Source organism: Uloborus diversus, chromosome 6 (assembly GCF_026930045.1).
Source record: "Uloborus diversus isolate 005 chromosome 6, Udiv.v.3.1, whole genome shotgun sequence".
NCBI classification, from domain to species: Eukaryota; Metazoa; Arthropoda; class Arachnida; order Araneae; family Uloboridae; genus Uloborus; species Uloborus diversus.
The window spans coordinates 68,977,583-68,995,067 of NC_072736.1; the positions used below are offsets into that span (position 1 = coordinate 68,977,583).

The 17,485-nt window shown below is 29.3% G+C and overlaps 1 protein-coding gene across 1 annotated transcript in view; it reads left to right on the forward strand.

The window, feature by feature from the left end:
* The window catches only part of LOC129225294 (unc-112-related protein-like), a 65,114-nt gene extending 51,004 nt beyond the window's left edge, over positions 1 to 14,110 (forward strand). The window contains exons 11-13 of the mRNA XM_054859882.1: positions 977 to 1,192; positions 2,145 to 2,291; positions 7,262 to 14,110. Of these exons, the coding sequence (XP_054715857.1) occupies positions 977 to 1,192; positions 2,145 to 2,291; positions 7,262 to 7,552 (654 nt within the window). The 3' untranslated portion in view covers positions 7,553 to 14,110. The remainder of the gene's footprint in view (positions 1 to 976; positions 1,193 to 2,144; positions 2,292 to 7,261) is intronic.
* Positions 14,111 to 17,485: the final 3,375 nt, after the last annotated feature.

The window sequence follows — 17,485 nt, forward strand, 5'->3', positions numbered from 1 at the left end:
TCACTTTGAGAATTGCGATCTCTTTGCATCCGCTATGGGAATCCGATTTTTCGAACTTTTGATGATTATTACGCTTTGTTAAGAGGTAAACAATTGAAATATCTTTTTATTTTTGTTAAAATCACGGAATTTATAAGTTTTAAACGAAATTCTGTGCTTTTTAAGAGTGTCTTGGGTCAAAAAGTTGAATGCCGAACTCTATTCTGAATTTTGTTTTATTTATTTATATTTTTGTTACTATTATTTTAAATACTGTACAGAAATATATCTAGTATAATTTAACATAATGCAGAATTGTAGATAAATATTGATACTTGAATGAGCGATGCCCCCCCCCCGCCAAATATCAGAAAAAAAATCCAGAATGATTTTCTCGTCATAGAAGAGGAAATCACTCAGCTCTAAGTTTAATTGATGCAGTTTGTGCCATCTCTAAATTCTAAAATTTCGTTTTAACATTTTTTTTTTTGCGAAATTTTTTGATTTTTCACAAAATTAATTCATTTTTCACAAAATTATTTGATTTTTCACAAAAAACGGACCCTGTGAAAAATCCTGGACAGACCCCTGGTAATGTATGTACGTGTAATGAAGACAACCAACCTTTAGTAAGAAAAAGAGTGGAATCTAGATTGTTAAAAAATATTATGCTAAGATCCCAAGTGTTATAAAATACAAATTGCTTGGATAGTGTTCTAAAATACAAATTATGTAGTTGATAACTTTGTGGGAGGTAAGAGTCAAAAATGAAGGTTTTAAAAGCACTTTTTTTACTATTAAAAATGTGTTTTTTTTTTTAATTTTTTTTTTCAAATTACAAAAAAATTTACATGATATGGATTAATTAAAGGAATATTTTGTTGTTTTATACTATTATCAGTCTTTATTAAATACTTGATAATTATATTACAGATTAAATTAACAAATACCAACATTTTTTTTTAAATTGAAGTTAACTGCATATTTAATATTTAAGGAGGAACAATATGCCAAGTGGATGGCAGCATGTAGGTTAGCTGCCAAAGGTAAAACAATGGCTGATAGCTCCTATGATTTAGAAGTGAAGTCAATCATGGATTTCTTAAACATGCAGAAGCCTGCACCTGCACCGGTTATCAGTCCCTCTCAAATAGATATCAACCCTGATGACATGGTTGCTCCTCGATTTATCAAGAAGCTCAAAAATCAAAAGGTATGGTTTTTCTTTTAGTTCATTCTATTGGGTTTACAGACCTCCTATTGCTGCGAACCTTCCATTATAATGACGGATGCATAAAGTCCCATTTGCTAGTCCATAGATGCAATGCTATTTTAACGTTCAAACTGAATTGTTCTTTCCTATGTAACATCCAAAGCTAAAGACTATCTAATTGGTAACTCATATTTAACAATCATCAAATGTAAAATATCTCCATTGAAAGGAGTTATTTTCTAGTGAAAGGGTCAAAGAACTGGTGAGAACACTGCACTAAGGGAAGATAGACTTTAAGAAATATTTTTTCAAAGAAAAATTCAAAAAAGCTGAAGGCTTCTACCAGACAATTTAAATGAGTGAGAAAACTGTAATAATTATTAAAAAAAAAAAAAAAAAACACTGAAACAAAGTGGAGGACAACTATGTTCTCTAAACAAAAAAATACTTTTTTCTATCACTCATTTAAAGTGTATTTTGTCATTGAATGTATTATTTTTAAATTGTTTTAGTATTCATTATTTTGTATATTATTCGTTATTATGCTAGTTCCTTGATTCTCTTTCAAAATGTTACATATCTTGTAAAAGATCTACAAGTATTTAAAAAAAAGAAAATCTAAAAACAAGCAATGCCCTGTATATTTGCATTATAACAGCCCCTCGTTACAGCGACCAATTCTGTCAGGACAACAAGGGTTGTTATGATAAACCTTGAATGTATTTAGAAGCTATTTCCAGGTTACTATCTCTTTCAAAAATTAAAAACAAAAGGCAATATAATTGGTGGAATCAAAAAAGATAACATAATATGTAACATATAGAATTCTGTTTAAGCTGTATTTTTTATTATGAATGTTTAAAAAATGTTTTCATATTTTAGTATTGATTGCTTTTATTCGCTTACATTTGAAACATAAAGATATAACGGATTATTTTTTGAATCTTTTCAGATAATTCAAAGAATTCTGGAAGCTCATGCAAATGTGAAAGATCTGAATTTGCTGGAAGCCAAACTTCACTACATTAAAGCTTGGCAGGCATTGCCTGAGTTTGGAATGTCTCTTTTTGTTGTAAGATTTAACAACAGTAAGAGAGATGTAAGTATTAAAACAAAAATCAAATAACTGTGCCAACAGCTGTTTCACTTTGAGTTGTTAAATTTTATTAATAAGAAACAATCATGAAAGAAATTTTAAACCTCAGAAAATGATATCCCCCTCCCCCCAACCACATTATGACTTGTTTGACACATTAATTGTTAAGTTGAAAATTGAGATTTCGTGTAGTGGTCTTCATTGCAGTCAGATACTGTGAGACAAGCTTCAAGGGACAATAAATTATGTTTGTTGTTACAGGAATTTCGTTGTAATGAATTTCAAGCACATTAGTGGCAATTAAAATCGGACTCAATTTTTTCTTACAGAAATGGGTTTCGTTGTATTGGTATTCCTTGTAATGAGACTTTACTTGGGAATTTATTTTGTTTTTCTTGCATTCAAAATAAATTTAATTATTATGTATATTAGGGTGGTTTGAAAATACATGTTAAAAAATGTTTCTCCTAGATAAGGGGACACCCCTCAATATTTTTAGGCTTGTGAATAGCAATATACTGGAAGAATTTTAGCTAAAAATGTCTAAACGTTTATCTCAGCGACTCTTAGTTGGTTTATCAAAATAGTACAGATGTTCTCTGATATATATATATATATATATATATATTGCAATTTACATTTTCTTCTCAAATTTTACAGAAAAGAATATTTGTCATTTTCATTATTTTTTTTTTTTTTTTTGAATCTTTAGCGCTGCGAAGGGCTTCCTTTGGTTATATTATTAAAATCAACCTTTACACCGCTGCCCTCCCCCTGACTGGGGCCACGCCATAGACATGGAAACCGGTTCGCTCGCGCTCTCTTAACTAGATGGATCATCCTGTGGTAGAAAAGCGATTCCTTTTCAACCAACGATCGTCCGCCATTGGTAGGGCAAGAACTTTACACCGCGCATCACATAAGCTTACTATCGGTTCGTTTTCCGCAATTTTCTGGGATTTTTCTGTTTTAAAATAGTACTTTCAGTGAAAGATTTTTTTTTTCAATTTGAAAAAAAAAAAAAAAATCCTCAAAATAATTTTTCTGTTCGAAATTAACTACTGGAGGTAATTTCAAAACAGAAAATAGATTTCGCATCTTCTTAATTTGTAACTCATTCGTCATTCGGAATTATGCGAAACATTAAAGTATACTTTTGTCTTTAACGAAAATTTAATTTTTGGGTAACGGATAAGTCAGTTTTAATCACTACGAGGATTTTTTAGGCTGCATCTCGTATTTTGTGTGAATTCTCGCATATTTTCAAATAAAGGGATTTTAAATCAACTCGGATATATCTGTGAAGTTTACTGCATAAAATTTGCAATTCATGGGTAAATTTATATGTACTTTTGGTTGGTAATAAATTATAAATTTAAGAAATCAAAATTGATATTGAATGGCTTTTAAAGTCATGATAACATGTTTAATCGTAATCAGAATATGTACTTTAAATTGCAAGAAGTAAAATTTACAAAATATTTTTATGGCATAAGGTACAAAAATGGCATAAGGTACATAGATTTGTAAATCTCACATCCACTTTCGGATCAGAATCAATAACAAATATTATGAAATAAAATAATATGTAACACTTGCAACTAAATTGTTGATAAAACACGAATATTTGCTATTAATTCTCTATTACGTGCAGTTTTTAATGGTGACAACTTTTCAACGCTATTTTTTGATTGATCTAAAAGTTTTTTGTCCTTAAAAATAAAAAAGACTTTAGATTTCGAGCGGTATCTGCCTGCATGCGTGTGAAAAATGTTATCCATTTCTCACTGAAACTTGCTAAATTTAAACTTTTCTTAAAATTACGAGAGAACTACAAACTTCATATTTCGGTTACGGGGACACGAAGGCAAAAAATTTACGAATCTAGACACATGATGTACTTAGCTCTTTCCATTGCTACTAAATCATCAATATTTTTTCGTTATTACACTATCGTATGGTTTCCTAGTATCTTTCAAACTTAAAGTTGAAGCATTAGTTATCGTTATATTGTTCTAAAAGCTGGTAAATTGCATAAAACTATACGTAATCAGCTTATATGTTAACTTAGTAATTGTTCATGTTTTACTTCAAGCAAAATTAAAATAAAATGCTGTTTGGTATAAGTTTATTTATGCTATTTTACACTTAACGCACAATTTAATCGTTATTAAAGAGTTTTTGTTAATTTTTGTCTGATTCTACTACGCTTACAATTGAGATTCTTAGAAATATAGTGACATCTAGTTTTAACATATTGGTTTGCAAGTAATTTTATTAGTTGAAGTGTATGCTCCCTATCTTTATCATCATTGCCATGATTGATCTCTTTAAATAATGAAATGCAAGTAAAATTGGCTACCACTAAATTGACAATTTTGGTTCTTATTTTGACCACACACATTTTTGGTAAACCTTTGTTAATATACTTACGGATACACTTTTCTGTTTCTGAGCAAATTTTAACACTATCCTTAGTCGGTTTCGTCAGCCCTCCTTTATTTTTCCTATCAAATAGTAGTATGCGTTACAATATTTTTACTCCTGTTGATTATTTAACCTTATAGTAGCTCAAACTAAATTCTACGCTTCTAAATACAAACTCACTCTTATCTGTAGAAAGATACATTGCTTCCTTTCTTTGCTCTATTCGTACACTTAAATGCTGAACACGAAGTCGGCATGATTGAGTTTCATCCACCTGAAAAAAGCTGAGAAATGAAGCAAATGGTGTTCAACCACTAATATACAGTAGTACCTCCTCTAAGGGACACCTCTATTTAAGGGACATTTTTTCTGGTCATTGGGAGTTTCATGTATTTGCCTCTGAATAAGGGACACTCTATTTAAGGGACAGTTACAGAGAAAACATACAAAAATTAATGCATACAAAGTATTGAATTTACTGGAATTTGAGTCTTTAACTCAACTGGAGAAAGGTTGACATGAACGTATTCTAAAAGTCTTGCTAAAATTTATGTGCCTGTTCATTTTCTCTCTGAGCACTTTATTCAAGTAGGCTAACAGCCGATGATGGATAGTCAACGGCCCACGAATAGCTTTGTGAAAAAAACTTGAGGTGTGAACACTGATTGAAATTTATACTGTATTGAATTTTAAATTGCATGAAATCAAATAAATTCATGTAAGAAATTACTTCAAAATAGTTCATGTATCTTCCAAAACTTTAGGATAAATCAAATTTTTGACTAAATTTTAATTATTTAAAGAATAAATTTTGAAATTTGAATGGTTTTGAATTTATTCAGTATACATAAATCATTTTATCATTTTATCCCTAATGTTAATAGTTCATGTTTATTACGAAATTATTCTGAATTAATATCTAATCATTTCATATACCTCCGAAGAAGGGACACCTCTATTTAAGGGTGAAAATTTTCGGTCCCCTTAGTGTCCCTTATTCAGAGATTCTACTGTATTTGCCCTCACAATGTCTGCCGCGTCTACTCCTAGGGAGAATCATTTTCCCCTCCGAACTTCGGTAGGCTGATCCATCTAGTTAAGTGAGCGAGAGCGAACCGGTTCCCATGTCTATGGGCCACGCCGATGGGAAGTCACTCCCAGAAAATTAATAATTCAGCAAATTTTGCCTGGCGATTTTTAAAAATTGGAGAAATAATTAAATATTTAAATGCCTAAATGTAACTATTTACTAGGCATTAGTACATATGGGTGCTTTGCTGTATTTTATGATTCAGCAAAATTTGTAGCTCCGTTCGGCAATTTGAGAATTTCTCCTCTCCCAAAAAAGTTCCGGGCATCCCTGTTGGTGATGATCTTGCTGATGATTCTCCTTCATTTAAAATGATTTTAAAGTCTTTAAGTGATGCAAGAATTAACACCTTTTACTTCAAACTTGTGCAGACTACGATTATAGAATAGATAAAGGGATATCGCAGTGCGCCCTCTTAATTTGTGGATGGCTCCAGAATGTTTTCCATAGTACTTAGGGTCCCCCCCCCCCACGCAACATTTTTCACATTTTGCTTTGGCAATTTTGCGCTCCTCAAAATTTTTGCTCTGTGCCGGGGCACGGACTGACAGAGTATTAGTCCGTCCCTGTAATTGAATAGCCATGAGTTCTCTATGTATTTTTGTGGTGCCAGGTTTTGGTGTGGGGAGGGGGAGGAAGCGTTTTGAGGTATAGGCACTTGTATCTGTATCACTTCTGCAATTGTTTTAGTACTCTATGTGAGCTGATATTTTCTCCTAGGATAAATATTTTTGTTTTGATAATTTTTTTATTCATTGATTGATGATTGTAAAAGAAATTTTATGATTTTTAGGAGGTATTTTGGATTCAGATGATGAAACTTTTAATATTATTGTGATAACAAAATGTAAAGTTATTGACTCAGCAAATTTTGGAGCGAATTGATCATGATATCACTTATTTGAGGCCATTGCTGAAGAATAATTTTGGGATTTGCTTTAGCAAGTTAAAAATAAATTTTAAAAGAAAAAGTACTTTGTGTAAAACTAAACAAGCACAAACTGAATCATTTTTTCCTGTAAAGGAGAAATCATAAAAAAAAAACATTCTTTTCGTTATCTTAATTCTTTTTAAAGTGTTGAATTATATCTTTTGTAGTATAATTAGAGTTCAATTATTAAAACCCTCAACGCCCCCCCCCCCCTTCCGAGTGACCATATTTTAAAGGAACAAAGGGGTGGCTGCTCAGAGAGGTTTTACTGTATCACCTTTTCCTCTGTCACACTCTCAGAAGTTGAATAATTCAAAATATAAAAAGTAAATTGTGTGTCATAGTCTCAGTTCTTTAGTTACTTCAAAATATTGTAGTTTTCTTTTATATTCATTTTTGCCTTTATGGTGTGAACTGAAATGTGTCTGCTTCATTTATTTATTATTTTTATTTATATATTTATTTATTTATTTTGAATTGAAATAAGACTTGAATGCAGTTAATTATTTGTCTAATTTTTTGCAGGAACTGTTGGGCATTGCTTTCAATCGTCTCATGAGGATGGAGTTAAGCACAGGAGATCACATTAAAACTTGGCGTTACAATACAATGAAAGTGTGGAATGTAAATTGGGAAGTTAGGCAAGTGCGTGTGCAGTTTGAAGAAGAAAACGTGGCATTTAGCTGCTTGTCTGCCGATTGCAAAATTATTCATGAATTCATTGGTGGCTACATATTTCTGTCAATGAGATCTAAGGATCAGAACCAAACATTAAATGAAGAACTCTTCCACAAACTTACTGGGGGTTGGGTGTGATTTTTTTTTTCTTGTCTTCTAAAATTTAATTTAACTTGCCCCGACTCCTTTAAGCAAACTATAATTGCATCCACTTGGTGTTCCAAGCATTTGTAATTATGTTTGAATTATAAAAATAACAAATTATTTTTTGACAATTTACTCTGAAAAGTCACTGTACATAGCTTTTTGTATGTAAATTATGTGTCAAAAAACAAAATATATGCATTTTCTTTTAGGACTAAACTTTTGTGCATATTTTTAGAACTTATACAAAAGCATTATACTATATGCACATTTGCATAAAACTATTTTATTATTTGTTTTTGAAGCAAGCAAGTTGCAAAGAGTTTAAGTTGAAGTTTAAAATTACGTATGGAACTGGTTTTTCATTTACTTAGTTCATAATGTATGATACTATTTGTAAATTTTAATTTGCTTTTTTTCATCCTGGTAATATGCATCATTATTGATGTGTTGTTCTTATTGAATGAGATTTTGGTAGATTTTTTAGCATCATCATTATAGAAAAAATAGATCTTACTAAGTTGATCTGATTCTTGTTATAAGAATGACTTATTATTAGTTCAAAATATCATTTAATGTCCTTTTATATGTTGTATGTTTATATACATGTACGAATAATCACATATATATTTATAATTGTATGATTTTCACATATAGTTTTTTTATGTATTGGGCTATAATGGAGTCGTTTCCAAAATTTTAAAAGTATTTTTTGCTGAAAGAGCATGCTTAAAAACATGGGATATGACCATTTTTTAAATAATTCGTTTAAGTTTAATAATTTTAAAAAATTACTTACTTGAATCGGTGCACTTTCATTGTTTGTTTCTGCCCGATGACATCGCAAATGATAAAATGCCATTCAGTGTTGCCATTCACAGACCAAAATATTTAATTCGCATCTTGACTCATGTGTATTGGCAACGATATGGTTGATAGCAAGCTTAGAGCGCAATTTTAATTCGATTGTTGATTATCATAACGTGGAACCGTGGTAGAAAGATGCTCCAAAATGCATCATTTGTGACATTAAGACCACGCCTTGCTTGAAAAATCGGACATTTAAAAAAATTGATTAAAAAACAACTGTTGGGAAAAGAAAAATATTTTCTGGGTCCATGTTTTTTTTTGCTTATTCTTTCAATTTCAGTGACTAAAAGTAGTACTTTTGACTGAAGGAAACAACCCCATTGTGTGAAATTAAATTTAAATTCAAGCTTTTGGATTAAGAGACATGGTGCAAGATTTATACAATGTTCACATTTTCATCACTCCTGTAATTGCAAGGTAAAACAAGACAAAAAAAAAAAAAAAAACCTTGAATTTACAAGAATTTAAAAAATATATATATATATAGTACGGGAGGGAGTGTTTTTCAGATATGCTGTCTAGTACTGAGATCTTGCTTACTTTAGCTTCGAAGTACTCGACGATATTCTAATATAATCAGTACATTTTCTCCCTTAAATGAAGAAATTTATCTAGTATGATTAATACTTATATTATGGAATGTTTAATACTTACATGAAATAGCTAGTAATAAATATCAGGGAAAAGCTAGATTCCTAGATTTTTTGTGATTTGTGACCTGAAATTTCAGGTTATGCATGATGTTTCTGAAGTACATTTTTACCATTCATATTTGTAATTAAATTTTCTCCACAAAAGTACAGAGTCTGTTTTCTTTATATAAATGGTTTTCAGAAGAATTGCCAATAAACTAGCTGGGAGAGTGTGTGATTCTCTTTTGTTCGACTTCTTTTCGAGAATAAGTCCTAAACACTAAACAGAATTTTGACTCCTTTGTTGTTACTTGAAAATCTCAGACTAGGGGGACTAAAAATAAAAGTGCTGTATCAGCAAGAAGTAAAGTGAATAACTTGAATTTTCCTAACACCATGTCAAAAAAATAATTGGAAATAATTTGCACTTTAGCTATGAGCCTTGAAAGTGTGTCTACAAGTATTATTTTATAGCTAAGTGAAGTTTCAAATAATTTCAGAAGAAAATGAACTGTCAGATTGTGTAAAATTTAAAATATACAAAAAAAAAAAAAAAAATCCAACTCCACATTAGCATTACTTAATATTGGTATGAAAAAAGAACAAAACGAAATTTTAAGGGGAAAGAACATCAATTTGCACTTTCCCTTCCCTCCGTGCTCCAAATTTCATTAAAATAAATCAAATTAATTTTTTCCTATGCAAAATTTTTACAAATTGGTGTATTTTCTTTCATATTATTTGAAAAGATTTTTGTGCCAGTTAGGTTTCAATCCTTCAACTAAGGAAGAAATTTATCTGCTAAAGTATGTGTTACCATGTGAAGATTTTTGCCATGGCAATTTCCAGGAATTTTAAATTAGGGTCGCAATCACTCATGAAGTATTTCAAGTAATTTGGTCTTTTATGCATTATTGAATGTATCTTTCTTGTTTAACTACTATTCTATGTTTATTTGCTTGTGCAGAAAGTACTTGCTTTAAGTTTTTAAATTGTAATGTTGCAAATTTTTTAATTGGTCCATTTGGTGCTGATTGACAATTAAATATCTCTTATGTAACAGATATTATGCAAAGAGATAAAGTATTTTAGACACATACATATTATATGCTTAAAATCGCCCGTCAAGATATGATGGGTGAAACTTTATTTTACATTTGAAGGAAGCAATTGCCTGTTGGTGGTATTTTGATAGTTGAAATTGTAACGCCAATTTCAGTGGATTAACCCTAAACTCCAGTAGTTAGCATTCATAGTTGATCACTTTTTCGTTTCTTCATTCCCCTGAAATATCACATTCTTACCAGTAAAACAGTTAAATTACCAGATCGAGTTCAGCCTTGTCGCAATAAAGCCTTTCCTTGCATTTTAAACATTACGCAAACATATTATCAAATTATCATGCCGTGGCGCGAGTTTCTTTGTTGATCATGTTAGAAGCGTGACTCGATCATTGGCTATTGTATATATGAGGATGATTAAAATTTAACTGTAATGTCCCTTATTCCGAAGTTGTATCACTGGAAGCAACTTTGAGCTTTTTTTTTTTTTTTTTTTTGTAACCACATTAAAAAGTTGTTGATCTTGTAACCACATAACATTATTTATGTAATTTCATACAGAGGTCTCATTTGTTCTGTTAACAATGCTTTCAACATTTTCTTATTTGTTTGATTTTGTTACAAATTTGCATTGCTTTTGATCAATCTTGTTTTATAGAATTTCAAACTTGGAAAATGTATTGAATTTCTAATTCACAGAAAATTTATTGAATAAAAAAAAAACCAACACTGTTCATTGAGATTATATGCACAAAAGTTGTGCCATATATTTTGCCAGCTAATAACATTTTTATGTAAAATTTGGATCAAAAACTTTTTTTTATTGGGATATTTTAAAACTGTTTTTTTTTTTTTTTTTTTTGCTAAATTTTTTTGTTAATTTATCTGAAAACATCTTATTTATGTAGTTTTCATATAGTAGAATCACTGCACAGTGTGGTTTCCTTTCTCATATATTAATTTTGTTATTTAATACATGCTCGATTAAAAATTTAATTTTAGATGAAATACCTATACTCGGATAGAAAAATATTGTTCATGCACACATAAATGAAACTTGTTAACTATGTAGTGCCATTTGAGGGTGTCAAATTTCGTTATATTTTTGTATCGTAGTAGCCATTATTTATTTTCTTTTCTTTTTTTTTTTTAACTCCTAATATTTGTATCTAAGGACCAGACTAACTTAAAACTGGCAGTTGTCAGGTTGTTACTGCATGTACACTCTACTTTGCATTAAGCCATAATAACATTTTTTGTTTCAACAAATTCTTTTATCATTATTTACCAATGTTGTGAGAGTGCGAGTCTCAACCTTTTTATGCACTAGACAAACGTCTTTATGCTCTCACATAGTAGTGATCAAGTGATTTATTCTTTTCTGGTTTTGATGTACAGATATTGTGCTAACTGCTAACTAACTTTTTTTTTTTTTTCATTTCATGAAATTTCCAAAAATAAAAAAAGGAAATTTTTTGTTAGATGCAACTTTTTAGTTTAGGGAATTAAGAACTGGTACTAATAATTCTACCTCAGAATATTTTTCATGATTACATTTCTGTATGTATGTGTACTAAAGTGTCATGAAAAGAAATCAAACAGGATTCTATTTGTACATTCTTGATATTAAAAAAAAAACATAATTTGTATATAGGAATACTTTATAATACATTTTGTTTTTCATACATTTTCTTTTGCCATTTTTGTATAATTGAAAGGTATATTCAATGAATTTAATTTTTATGTTGTGATATGCCTATTTGTGCAGAGGTTTCCTGAAGAAGTTTGTATACAAATACAGAGTTTATGAAGTATTTGCCATTAAGTAATATCACTTTAATTCAGATTGCAAACTTTGTGATGATGGTTACTTCATGTGAAGTTGACCCTGAATGTTAATTATAAATACACAAGGTTTTTCTTATTTCTTTCTTTTACTTTTTACTTTATATTTTAATTTTTTGTAATAATTTTGAATCAAAACATGTTTTTGCTCAAAAGTGCATTATTTTGTTATCCATTATTTGGAAGAGTTTTGTTATACTTTATTGTTACAAAGAAATCGTTAAGGTGTTTTTCCCCTTTAATTTAATTAAAAAAAAGAATAGGGGTTCTGTATTTTCTGTAAAATTTTGTTAACTGTATATTTCTATATCACTTGTTGACAGATCACAATGTTTTTCTTTCTTGAATTCATTATCATCAATATTTGGACTTTTTTTTTCATGTGTAGGTTTAAATAAAAATAACTTGTTTAAAATCATAAAGCATTTATTTTGTTGTGTTAACTTTTTTGCTAGTAAATGTCATTGCAAATGAAAGTTTTCACACTTAATTTGCATTTCTTGCATTATATGTATTTTATTTCAACTGTTTTTCCATTATAAAATTGTATATGCTTTTCAAACCTCATGTTAAAGGTCAATCAATGAGGAAAACCATTTAAAAAATCATGCTATTAATATAATGTTTCCTACACAAAAAAAAAAGGTTTTTTTTTTTTTTTTTTTTTTTTTTTTTGAAGAAATTATCAATTTGCTTGTAGTTACAGTCAATTCGCGATAACTCAAAGTCTGATAACTCAAATATTACTATAACTCGAAGTTTTTATCAAGATTACTCAAAATTTATTTCGAAAGAACGAAAAAGAAAAGAAAGAAAGAAAGAAGTGACTATGAGCGAACAATTATTTCACCTTTACTTGCAATTCCTGCACAATAGACCTTTAAAGCAAAAAGAGCACCTGTTGAGTCAATGTCCAATAAAGAAATGTGAAAATTAGTTAGCTTGTTTTCTTTTGTTCTACTGTACTGTTTACACTTTGACATATTGCTGGACTATGAATTTGCTTTTAAGCTGTCAAGTCAACTAATTGTACCTTTATTCAAAGGCTGATCTAACTTAAAATGAGTTTCCCTTAGTTCTTTAGTTCCATCATTTGCTGATAAGTTCCAAAGAGACGGAGAGAATTTTCTTTACTATTAAAGATGTCTAAGCAAGTACACTGTCAATGATATTAAAAGAAAAAGAGAAACTTCTAAAGCGGTAGAATACTGGGATCTGAATTCGAAATGAATGAAGATGTGCACCTATCCTGAAGTAGAATCAGCTCTATTCAAGTGGTTTCAGTAATATCAAAATCAAAACCATGCTTTTGATTTTTTTCTTTCAATACATTTGATTAAACTGTGCATATTGTGCTTAAAAACTTTTAAGTTCTATAATTTTGTCTGTTATATGTACATATTAAAGTATTCGATGGTTTTTAATATTAAAATATCGAAAAACGAAACTGGCGTTAAGTCGAACTTCCGATAAGTTGAAGTTTTTGGTCGGTCCCTTTACATTCGAGTTATCGCGAATTTACTATTAAGCTTTCTGTTTTTTTTTTTTTTTTTTTTTTTTTGTTTTTTTGCCATCAAAGTTCATAAAACCAAAAAGATCAAGGAAGCAAAAATTGATATATTATTAAGTTCATGCCAGAATGTGTATTATTGAATTTATATTGAAGGTGTGACCGCATCTTAGTAATTAAAGAGTGTTCATGTGTCCAGAGATTTTACTGTTGCTTGTATAGTAGAAACCATCATTACATAGTCAAATCAAACTTCATTTTAGCAGATAATGTCAAACAACTAATATGAGTGGTTTGCCCTTGTCTCAATTTTCAAGAGCTGGGTAGTTCTTGGTATGCTTGATCATGCTTGGACAATCAGTTAGCTTTTACTTAAATGATAAGAAGTGTGGTTCCCCACTTGTTTCACTTCTGTATCGAAAAAAGTCCTTGAAGGTGTTGAGTTTATTATTAAAAACATTAACCTGAAATGAATATACTGGTTATTGTAAAGAGAATACATTTCTTTAGTTTTGGGGTTAATTGAATAGTCTTCAATATTTGAATGAGTATTTTTTAATTGAATGCTGTAAAGGTGTAATTTTTTGTTTTTGTTGTTAAGTGCATTCAGATGGTAGTCAGTAATCCTTTTAATTTTTACACCCTATATATATATATATATATATATATATATATATATATATATATATATATATATATATATATATATATATATATATATATATAATTAAGCAAACAGAATTTCAAATATTAAACAAATTATAAATAATCAATGATGATAAAAAGGAAAAATGCAAATAGCTATTAAGTAGGAAAAGATAAAGAGTGAATCCAGAGCTCATCAGCCATGGAGGATTCATTAATTATGGTCAAAAGACCAAAATTTTAACTATGAACTAAAAGAGAATGTTTAAGCTCCAGTACATGCAATATAGAGTAACAATGGACAAAACTAAAAACAATAAACTAGAGCTCAAACCTAAAACTAAAAGCAGGGGGTTTCGCCTCGACTAATTAGGAAAACAAGTTCCGATAATTAGCTCTGGATTCACTCTTTATCTTTTCCTACTTAATAGCTGTTTGCATTTTTCCTTTTTAACATCATTAATTACTTATAATTTGTTTAATATTTGAAATTCTGTTTGCTTAATTTTATATTTACTTGGCTTTTTAGTTTTGCTGCGTTGCGCATCCATGGGCTTTGGTGTGGTCTTTTCAATATTTTTCACTTTTATTATATATATATATATATATATATATATATATATATATATATATATATATAGTAAAATGTATTTTCATGTATATCCTTAAGGGAAATTTATAATTATTTAGTGCTACATAAATTCTAATTTTTGACTATTGCTAATTTTTTCAATGAAAGGAGAGTTTTTTCTTTTAAATATCATAATTTAGCATAGCAAAAATTGCTTTTTTCAAAGCAGTTTCTGTTGTAACCTTAACAAGGTGTCAAAATTGAAACAAGTTCTTTCACATATGATTGTTAGCAATTAGAAGGTTGGTTGTTAGAAATTAAATTTTTCCCTTTCAATTTACTATATAAGATTTAAAAATATTCAATATTAAATATGTAGTGTGTCTGTGTATATAGTATCTTATGTCTTAGCTTTTGGAACAGATGTGATACATTTGTTTGATAAGCATTGCTTTGATATTCATATAAGGAATTTTATTCTATCTAATCACAGTTTGTTTCCTTAATTAGTCAAGTTGCATGATCAAGTTGTAGATTTTCTGCAGTGTTAAAAAAAAAGTATGTAAATTTTTAATTAAACTTTTTTTTTTTTTTTTTTTTTGACGAAGCATTTACTGTTGAAAGTTGAAGTTTTCTTTGGGGTTCTTACGAATTGTTGAGAGAACTTTGGACACATATTTAGATTTAGAAGATATTTGTCTTCATATTCAATAGTTTACAATTACTTTTATAGTTAAAATATTTACGTTTGTATATTTTGTTAGTCATCTCACACATGATTATATTTAAGAAATAAACTTTTAAAACCTAAGCACCTCAGAAATTTATCTTTCTATTTCCCGGAAGTACAGTCAGCTCTCGATAACTCGGAAGTCCCAAGGGACCGGCTAAAACATTCGAGTAATTGGTATTTAAAGTTATGGGAAGTTTCCACAAGTCTTAAGAGCTTGGGACCCAATGAAGACTTCGAGATAAAGGAATATTTGAGTTAAAAGCTTCAAGTTGTCGAGATCAGACTGTATATTGTTTTCATCAGTACCAAAGTTTAAAAATAAAAATATTTATAAAATATTTTTTATGCCTGATACTTCCTTTTAATAAGAGCTCAAATTAGATTTGATCTTTTTCAAAATTGCCAGACATGAAATATTGCGACTCAGTGAGATGGCTAAATATTTATCATTTTTGTATTCTTATCCTCTGAATGTTCTGGTTATACAGTATTTATTCTGAAGGGAAAATATTTGAAGTGCCATTGAAGTACAGTTATTTCTGTACCTCCGAGCCAAACTGACGTAACTCCAAAAAAATGGCAATTTTCCGGCTTTTTCTGCATTGTATGTAGAATACTATTTTGTATTAAGCCATAAAACCGTAATTCTATTTTAAAATGTCCTTAATGTGACTTACGCTCGTCTGACTTTGAGGTACAGATTTGCGTCTCCCGTTTATGGGTGTCTTACTATTTTCTACTCTTAAATAATGGAAAATAAAGATATATGAAAGTGTATTTTAATACATTATATAAATATTGAATAATTTGGAAAAAAAAGTTTTATGCGGTATAAAATGTAAGCATATTAACACCTGATCTATTAACAAAGTATATTTCATTTTAAACTTCAGTGCTTTAGATGTAGTTCATCATCTTGTCAGTTTTCTGCAATAGTTGCAAAAAGTATGTTTGATGTAATGGTGCACATTTTTAAAGATCACTTTGTTGTATTGCATCATCAAAGATTGTTATGGTATTGAATCCTGTATTACTATAAGATATTGTTGGTTTCAATATTCGAATTATTAACTTTTGAGAACATGTTCTGTGCCTTGTGCATAATATTTGCTTTGAAAATAACTAATTACCTCTTCCATATAGATTTTGAAATTCTTAAAGAATCTATTTACAAGTTAAATGATAATCAAATTGTTATAATCAAGATAGTTTTGAAGAAAGCATTTTTTTAATATTAATTTATCCTAACTATGACATTGTATGTACTTTAATTTTGCTGAATAAACTGCATAACAATAATGTAAGTGTTTCTTGTTCATTAAATAAAAAAAAAATTGTATTATTTAATGGTTTAAAGCAACGTTTCGCAACCGGAGGTACATGTACCCTAGGGTGGGCCGAAATAAGCCGAAAATTTTTTTTTTCGAAATCAATTTTTGGATAGCGCGCAAAAGTTGCATAGTGAGCTAGTTAGCACTCACAAAAAATTTCTTGGATATTAAAAAATATCTAGCCGGCGCTATTTGACACTGAAAAACCAAAAAAAAAAGAGAAAAATGAATTTTTGTCGATTTTTTTTTTTTCAACAAAATTCGAAATATTTTGCTGGAATGCACCGAAAATATTATATAATGAGCCAGTTCGAGCCCATAAAATGTTTCATTGATTTTAATGAACATTTAACTGCTCCTTTCCAACATCAAAAATTGGAGAAAAATGAAAAAATATTGAATTTCTTTAAAAACCAATGTGAAAATTATTTTTCAAAATTAAATGATAGACCAATTAATTAAATAGCACTATTAATCATAGTTATTATTATCACGCAATAGTATCATGCATTTTCTAGAATTACATATAGAGATAATAAAATTTTGAAAAAGAAATCTTCAAATTTGATTTATAATACTTCATGAAATAATGAATATTATTTTTTGGAATAATATTGTCCCTTGTTATCAAATGATGGAAGTTCTTTCCTAGCTTGAAGTTTGGCACGAATGTATCCATCTCGTGCAGTTTCACCACGAACTTTTATTGCAACTTCGGTTATTAGTTTC